Consider the following 22029-nt stretch of genomic DNA (forward strand, 5'->3'; position numbering starts at 1 on the left):
CCCTCATAATTCTACAGGCCCAATCTATACTATCTGTCCTCAGAAGACAATCCTTTCATCCAGGATCAATCTAGTGAACTTGATCTGCACAACTTTCAAGGCTAGTATATACATACTTAAATAAGGAGATCAAAACTCTGCACAGTATTGCCTTTGTCCTGAAAAATTCTAGAAAGATTTCCCCACCTTTTGATTCCAATCCTTTTGCAATCTAGGACAATGTTCTATTTGCTAGGTATCTGTGTTCCTTGTGCAAGAATACCCAGATTTATTTGAATATCAGCTTTCTTTAGTCTTATACCACTTCAATAATATTCTGATTTTCTGTTTTTCCAAACAAAGTGGATAACTTCACATTTCTTAATACTCCATCTTTTTTTTGCCCACTTATTTAATCTACTTTTGTGGCCTTCTCACAAATTATTATCCCATTTTCTTTATAATGTGACGCAATGCACACAGTTCCTTCATCTATTTAAATTGCAATGTTCGGATCTTGGGTCCAGTTTCCTCTATTTTTCACAGTGCACTTTCATCTTGGCTGTTTAAGAAGTAGATATTTGTGTAGAATGTGGTACATAAAAGCAGCTGATCGATCATTAGTTTATATAACCATATAACAATTACAGCATGGAAACAGGCCATCTCGGCCCTTCTAGTCCATGCTGAACTCTTACTCTCACCGAGTCCCACCGACATGCACTCAGCCCATAACCCTCCATTCCTTTCTTGTCCATATACCTATCCAATTTAACTTTAAATGACAACATCAAACCTGCCTCAACCACTTCTGCTGGATGCTCGTTCCACACAGCTACCACTCTCTGAGTAAAGAAGTTCCCCCTCATGTTACACATAAACTTTTGTCCTTTAACTCTCAACTCGTGTCCTCTTGTTTGAATCTCCTCCACTCTCAATGGAAAAAGCCTATTCACGTCAACTCTATCTATCCCCCTCATAATTTTAAATACCTCTATCAAGTCCCCCCTCATCCTTCAATGCTCCAAAGAATAAAGACCCAACTTGTTCAACCTTTCTCTGTAACTTAGGAGATGAAACCCAGGCAACATTTTAGTAAATCTCCTCTGTACTCTCTCAATTTTATTGACGTCTTTCCTATAATTCGGTGACCAGAACTGCACACAAAACTCCAAATTTGGCTTTACCAATGCCTGAAACAATTTCACATTACATCCCAACTCCTATACTCAATGCTCTGATTTATAAAGGCCAGCATACCAAAAGCTTTCTTCACCACCCTATCCACACGAGATTCCACCTTCAGGGAACTATGCACCATTATTCCTAGATCCCTCTGTTCTACTGCATTCTTCAATGCCCTACCATTTACCATGTATGTCCTATTTTGATTAGTCCTACCAAAATGTAGCATCTCACATTTATCGGCATTAAACTCCATCTGCCATCTTTCAGCCCACTCTTCTAAGTGCTCTAAATCTCTCTGCAAGCTTTGAGAACCTACTTCATTATCCACAACTCCACCTATCTTCATATCATCTGCATACTTACTAATCCAATTTACCACCCCATCATCCAGATCATTAATGTATATGACAAACAACATTGGACCCAGTACAGATCCCTGAGGCACACCACTAGACACCGTCCTCCAATCTGACACGCAGTAATCCACCACTGCTCTCTGGTGTCTCCTATCCAGCCACGGCTGAATCCATTTTACTACTTCGATATTAATGCCTAACGATTGAACCTTCCTAACTAACCTTCCGTGTGGAACCTTGTCAAAGGCCTTACTGAAGTCCATATAGACAACATCCACCGCTTTACCCTCATCAACTTTCCTGGTAACCTCATCAAAAAATTCAATAAGATATGTCAAACGTGACCTTCCACTCACAAATCCACGTTGACGGTTCCTAATCAGACCCTGTCTGTCCAGATAATTATATATACCATCTCTAAGAATACCTTCCATCAACTTACCCATCACTGACGTCAAACTAACAGGCCGATAATTGCTAGGTTTACTCTTAGAACCATTTTTAAACAATGGAACCACGTGAGCAATACACCAATCCTCCAGCACCATCCCTGTTTCTCATGACATTTGAAATATTTCTGTCAGAGCCCCTGCTATTTCCACACTAACTTCCCTCAAGGTCCTAGGGAATATCCTGTCCGGACCTGGAGACTTAATCCACTTTTATATTCCTTAAAAGCACCAGTACTTCCTCTTCTTTAATCGACATACTTTCCATAACTACCCTTCTTTTTTCCTTTACCTTACACAATTCAATATCCTTCCCCTTAGTGAAAACCGAAAAAAGGAAATTGTTCAAAACTTCCCCCATCTCTTTTGGCTCCGCACATAGCCGTCCACTCTGATTCTCTAAAGGACCAATTTTATCCCTCACTATCCTTTTGCTATTAATAAAACTATTATTTATAAGGTTATTTATATGCTTATAGTTTATTTATATGCTTTACTAATGTTCTGTGCCATAGTACCTTTTTATGACATTTCTTCACTTTTTATGCTTGTAGTGAAAATCAACACTGTGATCACAGATCTACTTGGATCCAAAACAAAGCCTTGTTCAGTTACTCCAATTGTTTTGCCAACTATTAAAACAAACGAAGAACTGTAAGTAAATGATTCTTTCAGGAGGTCTGAATCATGCGCCTAATTTCTGAAATATATTTGATTTCTCAACCCCTACTTATTGCAAATAAATTGATAGAAGTTTAAGAATCTACAATTTGCTGAAATGTAATTTTGGAATATTGCATATTATGCAAAAACTCCTTATATCCCAAAATAATTATCATGAAATAACCATCAATTTTTTTAACTAACTGTGGATTTTATCAAGTATTTTTGTTAATTTCAGAAATTAAATAGGTTTTCCGTTTCACCATGCGAAAAGCTTTCAGTAATTCTGATCCTTTTTTCCTTCTGTTCAGATACATCCAGGGTCTTCAGAATCTGTCAACTCTGATTTTGTTAGGTAATCAAAAGGAAACAAAAAATTACATTCTGCTGTTGAACAGAGTCCTCCATCGACTCCATAAAGAAGGAAGTACCAGGCTAGATTTACAGAAACAAACCAGAAATACATTAATAGCAGCTCTTTGCAGCCTAACTATATTGAATCAGGTATGTTTTACATAAGCCATGTTACCCAGCATGATATTGATCCTTAAGAGTATCTATTATTCTAAGATTTTGTTACTTTCTTGAAATATTTTTCACATGTACTGGTAATTTAGCAACATTGAGCACTGAAAACAATGAACTAAAATAATTGAAATGGTTCACTTTAACATCAGAGAATGTATACAGTATACTACCTGAAATTCTTACTCTTCACGGAGGCATCCATCAAACAAGAACCCCAAAAAATGAATGACAGTAAAATCAGACCCCCAAAGCCCCCTCTCCCTCCCACGAACAAGCAGCAGCAGAAGCAGGGATCCTTGCCCTCCCCCTCACTTGTAAGCAATAGCAGAAACCCCCAACGAGACCTTGATCTGGAGTCCATCAAAAACTACCGTCCATAAACAAGCACCCCAGTATCTCAGAAAGGCTCACTCTCTCTCCATTGAGGGAGAGAGAGGTTTTTCCTGCAACAACGAGAGCGGGAGACAAGCAGCTGCCTATTCCGATGTTACAATCTTCTGCATCACATCTTTGAGTAATTATTTTGACTTTAACATTTGAAGTGTTTGAGCTTGAATTCCGTATTGGATGTTTGTTGAGTAATTTTTAAGTGTGTCTCATGACCCATTATAGAATGTCATTCATATTTCCTGTTTTATCACACTTACCCATCAATAGTTCACTTCAATGGTATGTATTAGGTATTGTTTCCAGAGTCATTTTCCAGTTCAGTGCAGTGTTTTGCTTTTATTTTAGCAGAGACCTAAAAATTAAAAGTTCATTTCTTCTGAAAAATAAACATTGTCAATGTTTAGAGTGTACTGTCAGTATTGTTATTATTAATAAACAATGCTTGTGCTTCCAGCCAGGTACAGGTATAGATTATAACTGGCATTTCACTGACAGACTCTGTCATCATCTTCAAGGATGATGCCTGGGCATACCTCGCATTTTTTGAGGAATAGGGAACATGTCTGTAGTGTTAGTACTTTGCTCTGAGTGTCAGATGTGGGAATCCTGGGAATCTTCCAGTCTCCCAGATGGCCACATCTGTGCCAAGTACACCGAGATGCAGCTCCTGAGAGACTGTGTTAGGGGTCTGGAGCTGTGGCTTGATGACCTACAGCTTATTAGGGAAAGTGAGCAGGAAATAGATAGGAGCTACAGGGAGTTAGTCACCCCAAGGCTGCAAGAGTTAGACAAGTGGGTGACTGTCAGGGAAGGGATGGGAAGAGCTCAGATAGTAGAGAGCACCGCTGTGGCCATCCACCTCAGTAATCATTATCTCATTTTGGATACTGTTGAGGGGAGTAACCTGACAGAGGACAACCATGGCGATCGGGTCTCTGGCACTGAGCCTGGATCCGTGGTGCAAAAGGGAGAGAAAAAGATGAGGAATGCGGTTGTCATAGGGGATTCCATAGTGAGGGGAATAGACATGATAGTCAGTCAGCCTGATAGAGATACCTGCATGGTGTGTTGCTTCCCAGCTGCCAGGGTATGGAATGTCTTGGATCGGGTGCAGAGTATTCTGAAGGGAGAATTGGATTGAATTGAATTGACTTTATTTCTTACATCCTTCACATACATGAGGAGTAAAAATCTGTACATTATGTCTCCATCTCAATGTACAATATGTAATCACAGTAATTTATAATAATTTATAATAAATAGAACAGTCAATGTAATATAGAGTACACTCAAATCAGCCTGAATTCATCAGTCTGATGGCCTGGTGGAGGAAGCTGTCCTGGAGCCTGTTGGTCCTGGCTTTTATGCTGCAGTACCACTTCCTGGATGGTAGCAGCTGGAATAGACTGTGCTTGGGATGACTTGGGTTCCCAATGACCCTACGGGCCCTTTTTACATACCTGTCCTTGTAGATGTCCTGAATCATGGGAAGTTCACACTGGGCTGTCCGCACCACTCTCTGCAGAGTCCTGCGAATAAGGGAGGTACGGTTCCCATACCAGCCAGTGATGCAGCCAGTCAGGATGCTCTCAATTGTGCCCCTGTAGAAAGTTCTTAGGATTTGGGGGCCCATACCAAACTTCCTCAACCGTCTGAGGTGAAAGAGGTGCTGTTGTGCCTTTTTCACCACGTAGCTGGTGTGTACAGACCACGTGAGGTCTTTGGTGATGTGGATACCGAGGATTTTGAAGCTGTTTACCCTCTCAACCCCAGAACCATTGACGTCTCCATTCCTCCTGTAATCCACAACCAGCTCCTTTGTTTTTGCGACACTGAGGGAGAGGTTGTTTTCTTCACACCACTGTGTCAGAGGGATGACTTCTTCCCTGTCGGCCACCTCGTTATTGTTTGAGATAAGGCCAATCAATGTAGTGTCATTGGCAAATTTAATTAGCAGATCTGAAAGCTTTCTGGAAGAACCAGAGTGAAGATGTTTGTGTTCAGCAAATTCTCCCTATTGTACATTCCCTCTATTAAACAAAACACCATATTATCCATAGATTTAACCTAAAAATTAAATACAGTTTTGCCTTTTGTTGTCAGTTTTAGTTTATTAAAGTGATTTGTTTGTTTTGGTTGATTTACCAAATGCTATTCTTGAAAATTTTATCTATTCATGCAGAAAGAGATAATGAACCCAATATTGGTAAATATTTAGAATTTGAGAAGAGGCCTTCATTGACCATGTAATACTTGAAGCTGCATTGCTTTCAGGATGCTGTCTAACTAGTGAAGTAATAGAACATATAGAACATAGAAAACCTAAGCACAATACAGGCCCTTCGGCCCACAAAGCTGTGCCGAACATGTCTTCTCAAAGTTCAAAAACTCATTGAAGTACATTTATTATCAAAAATGTACACATTATACAACTTTGAGATTCGTCTCCTAACAGGCAGCCACGAAACAAAGAAACCCAAAAGAACCCAGTAAAAAATAAGAATGTTGAACACCCCATGTGCAGAGAAAAAAAACAAATCATGCAAACAATAAACGCAAGCAAGTAGTGTTCTGAACTGATGTCTACAAAGAGGGTCTATCCACAGACCCTGAGTTCAGCACAGAGGGGAGCAGTGCTGAACTGATAATCCCATTTCAGTCTGCTACAGCTGAGAACCACAACTACATCCAAGGTCTGTACAGTTAGTATAATTTTAATACCATTAAAAAAAAACCTGTTTCTACTTAAAATCAATGGAACTTAAACAGGCTCTGGTTGTGGTACTGTAAAAGACTCAGGAAGAGAAGTTGCCAGTCTGGTTGAAAAGTTCATCTCAGGAAGTGTAGATCTCGACTCTTGCTGGCAAACATACAGTCTCTGGGAAATAAAATTGAAGATCTCAGAGATAGAGTGCTGCTCCAGAGGGACATTAGGATCAGTTGTGCTTTTTGTTCCATGGAATCTTGGTTAACTGCTTCAATCCCAGATGCAGCAATTCAGATTGATAGTTTCACAATACACTGCCAAGATAGGACTGCTGAGTCTTTTAAAGACAGAGGAGGTCGCGTATGCATCATAATCAACTCTTTGTGGTGCATAAATATGGCAGTTCTGTCCCAGTCCTGTTCACTTGACTTGGAACATCTCAAGATTAGATGTTGTCCATTTTATCTGCCGCAAGAGACTTCAGCGATTATTTTGGTAGCAGTGTACATTCCACCTTAGACCAGTGTCAAACAGGCTCTAGATAAACTAACCGACATAATAAGCAGGCAGGAAACAGCACCTCCTGATGTCTTTCCCATCATTTTGGGGGATTTTAGCCAGGCCAGCTTGAAAAAGTCTCTAAATAATTATTATCAACAGATCACTTGTAGTACCAGAAGAACCAACACACTAGATCACTGTTTCACCAGCATCAAGAGTGCTTACCGTGCTATCCTTCTCCCACACTTTGTAAAGTCTAATCTGACTGTACTTCTACTCCCTGAGTACAGGCAGAGACTGAAGACTGCAGCACCAGTAGTGAGGACCAAGAAGGTATGGACCAGGGAAGCACAGGAATGCTTACAGGACTGCTTTGAATTGGTGGACTAGTCTGTATTCAGGGATTCATCTTCAAGTATGAATGAGGACGCCACTGTTGTCACTGACTTAATTAAAACCTGTGTGGATGAGTGTGTATCTATGAAAACATGCTCTATGTACTCATATCAAAAGCCGTGGATGTGCCAGAAGGTTCATAGTCTTCTGAGGGCTAGATTGTGGCATTCAAGTCTGGAAACCCAGGTGTAAAAAAGGAAAACAGGGATGACTCATGGAGGGCTATTTCAAGAGCTAACAAACGATTTTGAATGAGGCAATATCCGAGGCAAAATCAGATGTACGTCAATTCTGGAAGAGTTTGCAGGCCATTATTTTCTACAAAGTGAAATCTAACACCCCCAGACAAGCTCAATGCCTTTAATGCTTGCTTTGAAAGGGAGAATAAAACTACAGCTATGCAGATCCCTGCAACACCCAGTGACCTTGTGATCTCTGTCTCAGAGGCCGACGTCAGGCTGTCTTTCAAGAGGGTGAACCCTTGCAAGGCAACAGGCCCCAATGGGCTCTGAAAACCTGTGCCAACCAACTGTTTGGTTCAATTTCTCATTGCTACAGTGGAAGTTCCCACCTGCTTCAAAAGGGTAACAACTATATCAGAGCCCAAGAAGAGCAGGGTGGGCTGCCTTAATGTGTATTGTCCAGTAGCGCTTGCAACTACAGTGATCAGGTGCTTTGAGAAGTTGGTTATGGCTAGAATTAACTCCTGTTTCAGCAAGGAACTTGGGGGAAGAAAGCCAGACTTTTATCACCCTAAATCAGTGAGTTGTTTTATTATATCTTCCCTCTGGCTGTGAAAGGGGACACCTCTTTTTCCCTTTATTAAGGGAAGAGAGAGCCTTTGGTGGGTGATCGATTAGTTTTTGCTGTATCGCAGATCATGGTCTTTCTTGGGGTCTTGCTATTGTACGCTTGGTGGGTGGAGGGTGCTGATGCTCTTTTGTGAAAGTTGGTGCAGGTGGGGGAGGGCTGTTGCTTTGTTGCTGCTTGTGTGTGGGCAGGCTTTGCAGTTCTAATGTTTTTACTGTCATTCATTCTTTGGGGCGTTCCTCTGTTTTTGTGGATGTTCGCGAAGAAAAAGAAATTCAGGATGCGTATTGTATACATTTCTCTGGTATTAAATGGAACAATTGAACGAGAGAGAGAGATTGCCAAGTACACAGCCTTCGACAGCTGATCTGCTGTTCCCGATATTCCGTTCATTCGGCGGCACCGGGTCAGAATCAGTCAGTCTCCAGTGTCATGAAACAGAGCTCCGTTTGTCTTCTAGGGGATAGTGATAAGTGGCTGGTCATGGAGTGGGTCATGGAGTGGGTCCCACTACCACAAAGTGGCTGGTCATGGAGTGGGTCATGGAGTGGGTCCCACTACCACAAAGAACTAAAGTCTGAGTGTAACTTCAGGTCAGGGTATTCAACAGAACCCCATCCACCTGAAAGGGAAAAGGAGAGACATCAAAAGTAGAAATTAAGCAGTTTTCAAAGATGAATGTGAAGGAGTCGCAATTTAGCACCATCATGACTTCACCTCCACCTATACTTGCTGTAATTCAGTTTTTTCCCTGTATTATTATGTATTGCATTGAACTGCTGCTGCAAAGTCAACAAATTTCACAACATATTCTGGTGATATTAAACCTGATTCTGAACCGGCCCGACCCTTGCCTCGGGCCCCGACGCCCTGACATTTTCAATCTGGCCTGTCAGTTTCGCTTAAATCAGGTACAGTCATCGGGTTCTGTCACCTTGATATGCTCTGGGGCCTGGACCCTGCCGCCTCCATTACGTCCATATCCAACCATTCTGATTCCACACAGCACTTCAGTTGATTGAACCTTGGGTCTTCCTCGCTTTCAGTGACGGGCCCGCTGCCTCGCTTCACTTCGTTTCGAATTGTCTCCAAGTCCAAAGGGAAGTTACAGACTTTTACTTGCGATGGTTGTTTGCCAGAAAAAGAGTGATCAACAAAGTATTTAGTTGTTTCCCCTGTTTCATTGGCCACCAGCCAGAAGTCACTGAGATTCAGCAGTACCATCTTTGCTGGAATGCCATTCTCTTCTCTTCCCATTGCTGCACTCTTTCCTCTGGTGTTGCTCAGAGTCTACCTTTGAGCACTTTTTTTCCAATTGCAACCATTTGTTAATGCTCTCCAGAAACAAAAGATTTCACATGTATTTTGATGATATCACTTCCATCTAATTACCATTCTTTTGTCTAAGTGGTCAAACTGCTTGCCTGACATATGTTACCAGAAATGCAAATGTGTTTTATTCTGGACAACTTTGTCTCCAATCACTTAACATCATCAAGACCAAGGAATTGGGTGTGGACATCAGGAAAGAGAAGTTGGGAAAACACACAGCAGTCCCCATTGAGGGGGTAGAGATGAAAACGGTGGCATCTTCAATTTCCTGGTCAAAATCCTCAGAGGATCTACCATTACGTTGATGCAATCATGAAGGAGGCATGCCAGCAGCTATACTTCATTTAGGAGTTTGAGGAGAATTGGACACCAAAGATGATCAAATTTCTATTGATGCACAGTGTAGAATATTCTGACTGGTTACATCACAGCCTGATATGGAGGTTCCAATGCACAGGATGGAATGAAGCTGCAGAGGGTTGTACACTCAGTCCGTTCTATCACGAGCCCAGCCCTCCCCACCATCAGGAACATTTTCAAAAGGAATTGTCTCATGAAGGCGACATCCATCTTTAAAGACCCTCACTATCTGGGATATGTAGTTTTCCCATTGCTACTAGGAGCCTTAAGACCCACATTTAACATTTTAGGAGCAGTTTCTTCCCCTCTGCAATCAGATTTCTGAACAGTCTATGAATCCATGAACACTACCTTGCAATTCCTCTTTCACACAATTTATTTACATTGGGTTCCGGTTAATACAGCGAGATCAGTGCGTTTTGGCCCAATTAGGCAGCTGCCCCAATTTAGTGAAGTTTCATAGAAATAGTGAAATTGATATAAAAAAGACAAACTACAATTTAACTAAGGAACAAATTGAACAAAATGTATTTAAACGAGATACTAAAAAAATTGGAGCACTTCCAAAACAAGTATGGGACTATAAAACTGTATTAGTTCCCAATAGTTATCGACAGAGGAATTAACTTGGTGTTTGCTGATGTGTTCTTTTGATTGACTGTAAAAGAACAAAATCAGCACAAACACCCTGGTGCACTGTCTTCAAACAATGCTTTCACCAATTGCATCCTCCAAATTTTCACTTTAATTGGAACATTCAAGATGATCGTCGATACCCTCCAATTCTCTCTAATTCCTGCTTTAGTGAAGTAGTGAAATTGTTTCATTTTCACTCCTGGCCATTTCTAGCATCTCCAAGCCTAAATGCTTGAAACTGCAGTGAGCAGAACAGTTCTGAATTGCCTTACTGTTTATTACTTGCTAACTATCAGTGACAAAAGTCATTGTTTTTTAACACAAACACATACAACTGATGCCATTTTAAAAACTGCTCCCTCTGAGCGAGGTGTAGTGTCTAATGGCCACACAAGTACAGATGACTGATGCTAGTTAGGAACTGTTCAGCAACAGTCTCATGTCCCAACTTATGGGCATAGTGTCCCAAATAAATGAAGGGAATCATGGCTATTTTCTTGATTTGATTTTGTTCATGCAGAGTTGTCCTAAATAAGTGGCTGCCTTGATTAACCAGAATCCACTGTAAACTACCTACCCCCATCAACCTGCACCAGGACCATAGCGTAGCCCTCCATACCTATTCAAACTTCACTTAAATGTTGAAATTGAGCTTACATGTACCACTTCTGCTGGCAGATCATTCCACACTCTCATGGCCCTCTGAGTGAAGAAGTTTCCCCTCATGTATCCCTGAAACTTTTCACCTTTCACCCTTAATCCATGACCTCTAGTTGTAGTCCCATCCAACCTCAGTGGAAAAAGCCTGCTTCCATTTATCCTGTCTATACTTCTCATAATTTTTGTATACCTCTATCAAATCTCCTCCCTGTTATCTCCACCGACATATATCAGTGATAATAATTTTGATTCTGAGGAATATTTAGATTAGATTATTAGATTTCATACTTACACATCCATAATGTTGCCCAACCCCATCCCAGTTGATTCAATACCATATCCCTTTCTCTTCCTTGATCTCTCTAAATTTTATCATTGTACAGATGATCTGTATTCTCCATTTGTAAGTTAAAACTCTGCCGAATGTCTAAAAGAATTTTACCCTTCGTCTCTTCGCTTGCTGATTTACAATAACTTCTGAAAGAGGAACATTTTGGATTCTATAATTTTTATCTTTATTTTCTCAGTTCTGCGGTAAACTCATATTTCTCCATTTCTGTCATCTCTTCTAGGCTTAGATTCTGGCACAACACTGATTTTGATTAGATTAGATTCAGATTATGAGAACACTCAGTCCTCTTTTATTGTCATTTAGAAATGCATACATGCATTAAGAAATGATACAATGTTTCTCCGGAGTGATATCACAGAAAACAGGACAAACCAAAGGCTAACACTGACAGAACCACATAATTATAACATATAGTTACAGCAGTGCAAAACAATACCATAATTTGATGAAGAACAAACCATGGGCACGGTAATTAAAGTCTCAAAAGTCCCCGAGTTGATCGACTCCCGAGTCCCCGATAGCGGCGGCAAAAGGGAGAAACTCCCTGGCCTAAACCTCCAGGCACCGTCAACTTGCCGATGCCTTGGAAGCAGCTGACCACAGCCAATACTGAGTCCACCTGTCCGAAAACTTCGAGCCTCCGACCAGCCCCTCCGATACAGCCTCCCAAGCACCATCCTCTGTTGAACGCCTTCGACCTCGCCCTGGCTGCTGAAACAAGCAAAGCCAAGGATTTCGGGGCCTACTGCTCGAGAGATTCTGGTTACCACACAGTAGCAGCGGCAGCAAAGCGGGCATTTCAGAAGTTTTCCAGATGTTCCTCCGTACTCTCACGTCTGTCTCCATCAAATCAGGATTGTGCATGGTCCCCTACTTGACAGATAACAGATATTCATCACCAGAAAGGCCGCGTGTGCTCCCGTCGTGCCGCCATCTTCTCCTCCAGAATATTCTGTATATTTCAATGCAAGTGTCACAGAAAAGGCGGATGTTAGTGCTGAAGATGAGGTAGCTGGTTTACAAACAGAGGCAAAGTACAGTCAACAGGATGAGTTGCAACGTAAAAGGTGGACAAAATTGAAAAGGGTGAATACAGGACTGAAGATGTTAGATTTGAATGCGTGCAGTATACGGAATAAGATAGATGAACATGTAGCACAGTTACAGATTGGCAGGTATGACGTTGTAGGCATCACTGAATCATGGCTGATAGAAGATTATAGGTGGGAACTTAATGTCCAAGAATACACATTGTATCAAAAGGACAGGCAGGAAGGCAGAGGGGCAGTTTTGACCTGTTGGTAAAAAAAAATGAAATTAAATCATTAGAAAGGGGAGACAGAGGGTCAAAAGGTGTTGAATCTTTGTGGATAGAGCTAAGGAACTGAAAGGTTTAAAAAGACCCTGAGGGGAGTTGTATACAGATCATCAAACAGTAGTAAGGATGTGGTTTACAGTTTACAATGGGAGGTAGAAAATGCATGCCCAAAGGGCAATTTTACAATAGTTATGGGGGAATTTCAATATGTGGGTAGATTGGGAAAGCCAGGTTGGTGCCGGATTCCAGGAGGGGATATTTTGTAGTGTCTTTGAGATGGCTTCTTAGAGCAGTTCATGGTTGAGCCCACGAGAGGATCAGCTTTTCTGAATTGGGCGTTGTGCAATGAACCAGAATTGATCAGAGAGCTAAATGTAAAACAACCCTGAGGGGCAAGTGCTCATAGTATGATTGACTTCACCTTGAAATTTGAGAGGGGGAAGCTAAAGTCAGATGTATCAGCATTACAGTGGAGTAAATGGAATTACAGAGGCATGAGAGAGGAGTTGGCCAGAATTGATTGGAAAAGAACACTGGCAGGGATGACAGCAGAGCAGCAATGGCTGGAATGTCTGGAAGCAATCTATACATCCCAAAGAGGAAGAAGTATTCTATAGGCAAAATGACACAGCCGTGGCCAACAAAAGAAGTAAAAGCCAACATGTGTAACTAGGGGCCGTGCACAATCCTGATTTGATGGAGACAGCTGTGAGAAGCACAGAGGAACATCTGGAGTAACTTCTGAAATGCCTGCTTCGCTGCTGCTGCTACTGTGCGATCGAGAATCTCCGGAGAGTAAGGCCCCAAATCCTCGGCTTTGTGTATCGCTTGTTGCCGGGGCTGGGGTCGAAGCGCTCGGCAGAGATGGTGCTCGGTGCTCAGTGTCGAATAGGTGGTCGGAGGCTCGGAGTTTTTCGGACAGACTCGGAGTCGGACCGTGGTCGGATGCTTCCAGGATGCTGCACCAGCAAGTTGGCGGCGCTGGAGGTTTACTGTCTGTGTGAGATGATGGGACTTTCGAGAGACTCTGAGACTTTTACTGTGCCATGGTGTGTTCTTATCAAATTACAGTATTGCTTTGCACTGTTGTAACTATATGTTATGATTATGTGTTTTTTGTTAGTTTTTAAGTCGGTTTGTCATGTGTTTTTCGTGATATCATTCTGGAAAAAACATTTTAGCATTTCTTAATGCATGCATTACTGAATGACAATAAAAGGGGACTGCATGTCCTCATAATCATAAAAAGCAAACAGAGGACATATAATAGATCAAAAATTAAAGGGAAGTCAGAGGATTGGGAAACTTTTAAAAACCAACAGATGGCAACTAAAAGAGTTATTAAGGGGGTAAAAATGGAATGCAAAAGTTAGTTAGCCAATAATATTAAAGAAAATACCAAACAGTTTTTGATACATAAAATGTAAAAGAGAGGCAAGAGTGGGTATCGGACAGCTGGAAAACAATGTTAGAGAGGTAGTAATGGGGGCAAGGAAATGGCAAACAAACTGATTAAGTATTTTGTATCAGTCCTCACTCTGTTAGTGTGGAGGAGCAGAGGGATCTGGTGGTACATGTCCACAGATCCCTGAAAGTTGCCTCACAGGTAGATAGGGTAGTTAAGAAAGCTTATGGGGTGTTAGCTTTCATAAGTCGAGAGATAGAGTTTAAGAGTCGCGATGTAATGATTCAGCTCTATAAAACTCTGGTTAGGCCACACTTGGAGTACTGTGTCCAGTTCTGGTCGCCTCACTATAGGAAGGATGTGGAAGCATTGGAAAGGGTACAGAGGAGATTTACCAGAATGCTGCCTGGTTTATAGAGTATGCATTATGATCAGAGATTAAGGGAGCTAGGGCTTTACTCTTTGGAGAGAAGGAGGATGAGAGGAGACATGATGGAGGTGTACAAGATAATAAGAGGAATAGATAGAGTGGATAGCCAGTGCCTCTTCCCCAGGGCACCACTGCTCAATACAAGAGGACATGGCTTTAAGGTAAGGGGTGGGAAGTTCAAGGGGGATATTAGAGGAAGGTTTTTTACTCAGAGAGTGGTTGGTGCGTGGAATGCACTGCCTGAGTCAGTGGTGGAAGCAGATACACTAATGAGGTTTAAGAGACTACTAGACAGGTATATGGAGGAATTTAAGTTGGGGGGTTATATGAGAGGCAGGGTTTGAGGGTCAGCACAACATTGTGGGTTGAACGGCCTTTACTGTGCTCTACTATTCTATGTTCTATGTTCTAAGACACTAGCAGTATGGTGGAAGTTCCAGGTGTTGGGTCATGAAGTGTGTGTAGTTATCATTACTAGAGAGAAGTTTCTTGGGAAACTGAAAGGTATGAAGGTAAGTAAGTCACCTGGATCAGATGGTGTACACCCCAGGGTTATGAAAGAGGTGATTGAAGAGAATGTGGAGGCATTAGTAATGATCTTTCAAGAATCACTAGATTCTGAAATGGTTCCGGGGGGACGGGAAAATGCAAATATCACTCCACTTTTCAAGAAGGGAGGGAGGCAGAAGAAAGAAAACTATAGGCCTGTAATTCTGACCTCAGTGGTTGGGAAGATGTTGGAGTTGATTACTAAGGATAAGGACTCAGGGTACTTGCATTAGGGTTAGGGTTAGGGTTGAGAAAATAGATAAAATAGGCCCTGGTCAGCATAGTTTCCTCAAGGGAAAATCTTGTCTGACAAATCTGTTGGAGTTCTTTCAGGCATTAACAAGCAGGATAGACAAAGGAGAATTGGTTGATATTGTGTACCTGGATTTTCAGAAGGCCTTTGACAAGGTGCCACACTTGAGGCTGCTTACCAAGCTATGAGCCCCTGGTATTACAGGAAAGATTCTAGCATTGGCTGATTGGCAGGAGGCAGAGAGTGATAATAAAGAGAGCCTTTTCCGGTTGGCTGCCAGTGACACATGGCGTTCCACAGGGGTCTGTGTTGGAACTAATTCTTCTTGTGTTATTTATCAATGATTTGGATGATGGAATTGATGGCTTTGTTGCAAAGTTTGCAGACAATAAGGAGATGGGTGGAGGGGAGCAGGTAGTTTTGAGGAAGGAGAGAGGCTACTGAAGGACATTGACTGATTAGGAAAATAGGCAAAGAAATGGCAGATGGAATACAGTATCAGGAAATGTATGATCATGCAATTTGGTAGAAGAAATGAAAGGGTTGACTATTTTCTAAATGGAAAGAAAATATAAAAAACTGAGGCACAAAGGGACTTCGGAGCCCTTGTGCAGGATTCCCTAAAGGTTAATTTGTAGTTGAGTCTTTGGTGAGGAAGGCAAATGTGATGTTAGCATTCATTTCAAGAGGACTGGCTTATAATATCAAGAATATAAAGCTGAAACTTTATAAAGCACTGGTGAGGCCTCACTTGGAGTAATATGAGCAGTTTTGGGTCCCTTATCTTAGAAAAGATGTGCTGAACCTGGAGAGGGTTCAAAGGAGTTTCAAGAAAATGATTCCAGGATTGAATGGCTTGTCATATGAAGAGTGTTTGATGGCTCTGGGCCTGCATTGAGTAGAATTCAGAAGAATGAGGGGTAACCTCATTGAAACCTATGGTATAGTGTAAGGTTTTGATAGAGAATCAGAATCAGGTTTATTATCACCGGCATGTGACATGAAATTTGTTAACTTAGCAGCAGCAGTTCAATGCAACACATAATATAGAAGAGGAAAAAAAAAGGTAATAAATAAAATAAAAAAATAATAATAAATAAACAAGTAAATCAATTACAGTGTACATATATTGAATAGATTTTAAAAAAAACATGCAAAAATACCCCAGAAATACTGTATATTTAAAAAAGTGAGGTCATGTCAAAAGATTCAATGTCCATTTAGGAATCGGATGGCAGAAGGGAAGAAGCTGTTCCTGAATCGCTGAATGCGTGCCTTCAGGCTTTTGTACCTCCAACCTGATGGTAACAGTGAGAAAAGGGCATGCCCTGATTGCTGGAGGTCCTTAAATGCTGCCTTTCTGAGTCACCGCTCCCTGAAGAAGTCCTGGGTACTTTTAGGCTAGTGCACAAGATGGAACTGACTAGATTTACAACCCTCTGCAGCTTCTTTCGGTCCTGCGCAGTAGCACCCCGTCCCCCATACCAGAGAGTGGTGCAGCCTGTCAGAATGCTCTCCATGGTACAACTATAGAAGTTTTTGAGTGTATTTGTTGACTTGCTAAACCTCTTCAAACTCCTAATAAAGTGTAAAGGGTTTCTTCTTTTATCTTACTGAGTATGTTAATTAAAATGGCTTCTCTGTTATGTTAAATGCTGAGCAAGTCTCTAGCTAGCACTTTGCTTGGGTTATAACAGATAGCAGAGTACTATGAACCAATGGGTGTCCATGTTATTCTTTCTCGGGGTGATATGCTGTCTCATATGGCTGGGAACCAGGGGCTTTTGGCGGGGGGTTGGAGGAGAGACCGTGAGGACGACAGACGTGTGGGAAGACTCAGGTTGATCACTCCGGGTGGTCCTGAGCTGCGAGTCGACGGGGTCAGGGTGGTCCCGAAGAGGTCCCCGAGCTCCAACGTGTGCACGAAGAAATTGAACTTTGATATGTCTGGCGCCTTCTCCATTCCTTTTTTGTATTGAACTTCATAGATTTAGTAATATCTATACAGTGTAACTGGTAAAACATACATTGTGTGCTGGCTGATGATTGATGTTTGAAGCTGAATCCGGTGGCAGTTGTACAGCAACCAACATCACCAGGAGACAAGGTGAGCGGAGGATGGGGTTTCCCCCAGATAAATACGAGCCAATATAGCTAAGCGTTACAAAAGTATAGCCGCTGTCTTGCCACCTTTATAACCACATTGACATGTTGGGATCAGGTTAGATCCTCAGAGATCTTGACACCCAGGATGTGGAGATGATGCTTCCTGTGGTGGGAGCGTGTAAGACCAGAGGACACATCTGCAGAATAGAGGCATCCTTTTAGAACGGAGAAGAGGAGGAATTTCTTTAGCCAGAGATAGATGAATTGATGAATCGGTGGAATTCTTTGCCACAGGCAGCTGTGGAGGCCATTTCTTTATGTATATTTAACACAAATGTTGATAGATTCTTAATTGGTCAGGGCATGAAGGGATACCAGGAAAAGGTAGGAGATTGGGGCTGAGTGGAAAATTGAATCAGCCATGATGAAATGGTGGAACAGACTTGATGGGCCAAATGGCCTAATTCTGCTCCTATACCTTATGGCATTATGGTGTTATATATTGGCAACTATGGCCCCAGGTGTATACTTCGGATTTGCTGCTCCGACTCTCTGCCCTTTTTTAGTTTTAAGATCAAATTAAACCTCCCGTATTTGATCACCATTCAGTCATTACTTGAATGTTATCTTTTGTAACTGAAGTTGATTATGCTTTCCGAAGTGTCTTGAGACAATTTTGAGCAACATAAATATAACTTATAAGGTACTGTGTAAAGTCAGGTTCTTTTCTTTCCATTGATATATAAACTTTTATTAACTACTAACCAATTGTACAAAATTGTTCTTTTCCTGGCCTGGAATATTTGGTAATGATAGTAATTTATTTATAGATGCAAACAGGAGATATTTCTTTACACAGTGAGTAGGGAATCTGGAATTCTCAGCCCAAAAGGCTGTGAAAGGTCTTCCAATGAATATATTCAAAACAGAAATTGATTGATTTTAAAAAAACAGTAAGGCACTCAAGAGATTCACAAGAGACTGCAGGTGTTGAAATCTGAAGTTGAAAACAAACTGCTGGAGAAACTCACAGGTCTGGTAGCATCTGTGAAGGGAAATGGACAGTCAACATTTCAGGTCAAGACCCTTTTTCTGGACAGAAAGATAGGGAGAGACAGCAAATATAATGAACATCGTGCATCGGACATGACAGCATAGTACAATCTCCTCAGCTTACAATCACCTTAAAATTTTGCCCCCTTTTGTTAGCTTATTGTCACCCTGGAATAAAACCTATGGCTGTCCATGCAATCTATGCCTTTTATCATCATGCACACCTCTATCAAGACATCTCATCCTCCTTTACTGCAAAGAGAAAAGCCCTACTCTCTCAACTCTTCCTCATCAGTCATGCTCTCTAATCAGGCAGCATCCTAGTAAATCTCCTCTGAACCCTCTTCAAAGCTTCCACGTCATTGCTATAATGAGGCAACCAGAACTGAGCATAATATTCCAAGTGTGGTAAATCAGGCTTTTATAGAGTTGCAACATTACCTCCTAGCGCTTGAACTGGAGGTGAAGTTAAAATGTAGAGAAAAAGATGGGAAATGATGATAGAACCAGTGAGGTTGGGTGTTAGGCAAATGGATGTACAAGTGTGGGTGTAGCAACAGAGGCCAGGAGGTGATAGGTGGAGGCACAAATTGCTGCAGATGATGGAAACTGATAGGAAAGGGAGGTGGAGCATGAAAAGGTGGAGTGTGCAGATAGGAACAGTAAAGGGAAGGGATTCAGTGGGAGGATAGCTTCAATAATGAGCAGCCAGAGTGAGTGGAGGAGAGGAAAGAAGCATGATGTTTAGGACGCTGAGGGTGAGTGTAGAATAGACTGGAAGGGATGTGCAATCCAGAGAAGTCGTGGATTGAATGGTCCTTGCAGGAATTGCAAAGTGTGGGGAGGGGAAGATGCGGCTGTGATGGGATCACACAGTAGCTGGTGGAGGTATTAAAGAATGCCAGATGCTGATGGAGTGAAGAACGTGCGGTCTAGGTAACAGGGAACTGCGGGCGATATTGTTCAGTGCAGGTGAAAGGTGCTGGGGTAAGTATCAGCCAACATCTTGATGAACAACAAAGCAAGCACAAGGAACCACATGCAACACACACGAAGTGGTGGAGGAACTCAGCAGGCCAGCCAGCATCTAGGGAAATGAATAAACAGTCACCATTACCTCTCCATAGATTGTTGCCCAAACTGCTGTGTTTCTCCAACATTTTGGATGTGTTTCTGGCATCTGCAGAGTCTCTTGTGTTTACAAGGAACCACATGCCTACTTCTGATAACTTTTCTTATGTTTTTATAATGAGTGAAAACAAGTCTGGAAGATAAATAAAATTAAGGATTTTCTTCAAAAAAACATTAAGCAAATCCGTTGTGTCCTGCTAATTATTTGATTCTGTAAAAACAGAGTGATTAGCTGTTAGATGTTGCAATGGATAACAATTGAGCTTTGGTTTTCTGTAAAAACCTTCCTACAAGCTTGATTATTATTGTTTGTTACAGAGGGAGCTGATGGGAACAGTATCTGCATTGCAAGACCTTATTAACATAACCAGTGAGGTAAAGAAACTCTGTAAACAAGCTGAATTTATTTTTTTTAATCAAGAGAAATGCTTGTCTCCTGATTTTTCTGAGGTGGTGCTTTGAGAGCATTGTATTACAGTAGCAATTGGCTTTCCTTATAGTGATTAATTTGTAGAATATGTTATCAGTCGATTCTTCTAATATTGTTTTCAAAAGCATTTAATGAAGACTCTTCCTTTTCCTGATGCTTGCTAGTGCTGCTCATTTAGTGATTATTGATGAGCAATGGAATCGACCATTGTCAACTGAGCCAAGTGTAGACTGCAGCTGGAGAATCCAGGTTGGAACCAGCATCACTCCTCTTCTAATATGCCAATATCCTTTGTTTTTGTGAGCTGAAATTAGCTTATCATGCTGCAGGGTCTAAACCTATAATTTGGTTCAATCATAGACCAGATCCAATGATAGCATTTATCATCTGAGAAAGCTGTCTTCTAATTCTGCCGTTAATGCTTACTGTGCCCTATGGTAACTATTAATGATAGATACTTTATCGATCCTAAAGGAAATTACAGTGTCACAGTAGTATTACAAGTGCACAGACATAAATATTAGAAAAGAAGTAAAAAGAGTAAAAAATATAAAATAAGTTACGGTACCACGAACCGTCTAACAGGAATCTAATAGGTAAATCAGAGTAAACTGCTATGCATCACATGGTTCTGCTGCACAGTTTGTCTATTAAATATTATTCCTTTCTGTCATCAATTATTTATAAAAGTAGTCAAAAGTTATTTATCACAAAATAAAAGCATTGAACCCCATGTGTAATACAGGTGAGATTATCTTAAAGTGCTGTCAAATATGATGTGGGATTTATTTGCTCTTTAGTTAAATGTGTTTTTGTTTGATTTACTCACGATAGGTAACTTCAGAAAGTGCTCTGACTATAACAAAAAAAGTTAAAGAGATGATTAGACTTTTAAAAAAATCTGGGACATTCAGCCTGCGTGGAGAATTAGTGAAGAAAATAGTCTATCTGGTTGCTGATGTAATGGGAGTGTCTGACAACAGCACAGTAAATTCAAGGAACCTATTATTTAATGGTCTGGAAGTGACAACTGAGCTTTTATTGGTAAGAAATGACTAATGGCATTTTTCTGTGAGATAATCTTCTATAATTCTATATATTCTACAAATTTTATTTTTTAAGCTGGAATATTAAAAGTTGCTACAAAAGTATTCCTTGAGGATGTAACTACGAAAATGGACATGGGAAAACCAGTTGATGTAGTGTACCTGAACTTTCAGAAAGCCTTTGATAAAGTCCCACATAGGAGATTAGTGGGCAACATTAGAGCACATGGTATTGGGGGTAGGGTACTAACATGGATAGAAAATTGGTTGGCAGACAGGAAACAAAGAGTAGGGATTAATGGGTCCTTTTCAGAATGGCAGGCAGTGACTAGTGGGGTACCGGAAGGCTCGGTGCTGGGACCGCAGCTGTTTACAAAATACATTAATCATTTAGATGAGGGAATTAAAAGTAACAATAGCAAATGTACAGATGACACAAAGCTGGGTGACAGTGTGAAATGTGAAGAGGATGTTATGAGAATGCAGGGTGACTTCAACAGGTTGGGTGAGTGGGCAGATGCATGGCAGATGCAGTTTAATGTGGATAAATGTGAGGTTATCCACTTTGGTGGCAAGAACAGGAAGGCAGATTACTATCTGAATGGTGTCAAGTTAGGAAAAGGGGAAGTACCACGAGATCTGAGTGTCCTTGTTCATCGGTCACTGAAAGTAAGCATACAGGTAGAGCAGGCAGTGAAGAAAGCTAATGGTATGTTGGCCTTCATAACAAGGGGAGTTGAGTATAGGAGCAAAGAGGTCCTTCTGCAGTTGTACAAGGCCCTGGTGAGACCCCAGCTGGAGTATTGTGTGCAGTTGTGGTCTCCAAATTTGAGGAAGGACATTCTTGCTTTGGAGGGGGTGCAGCGTAGGTTCACTGGGTTAATTCCAGGGATGACGGGAATGTCATATGTTGAAAGATTGGAGTGTCTGGGCTTGTATACACTGGAATTTAGAAGGATGAGAGGGGATCTGATTGAAACATATAGGGTTATTAAGGGATT

General features: G+C 41.3%; 1 protein-coding gene across 9 annotated transcripts in view; it reads left to right on the top strand.

The window, feature by feature from the left end:
* Positions 1-22029, top strand: part of LOC140195372 (polycystin-1-like protein 1) — a 241758-nt gene that overhangs the window by 129966 nt on the left and 89763 nt on the right. For all 9 annotated transcript variants that reach the window (XR_011885446.1, XR_011885445.1, XM_072253568.1 and 6 more), the window contains 4 exons: positions 2527-2626; positions 2947-3139; positions 19871-19927; positions 20817-21026. Coding sequence is in view for 7 of the 9 variants with exons in the window: in XM_072253568.1 (XP_072109669.1) it covers positions 2527-2626; positions 2947-3139; positions 19871-19927; positions 20817-21026 (560 nt within the window). In the remaining 2 variants the exon portion in view is untranslated. The remainder of the gene's footprint in view (positions 1-2526; positions 2627-2946; positions 3140-19870; positions 19928-20816; positions 21027-22029) is intronic.

This window comes from Mobula birostris, chromosome 3 (genome assembly GCF_030028105.1).
Source record: "Mobula birostris isolate sMobBir1 chromosome 3, sMobBir1.hap1, whole genome shotgun sequence".
NCBI classification, from domain to species: domain Eukaryota; kingdom Metazoa; phylum Chordata; class Chondrichthyes; order Myliobatiformes; family Myliobatidae; genus Mobula; species Mobula birostris.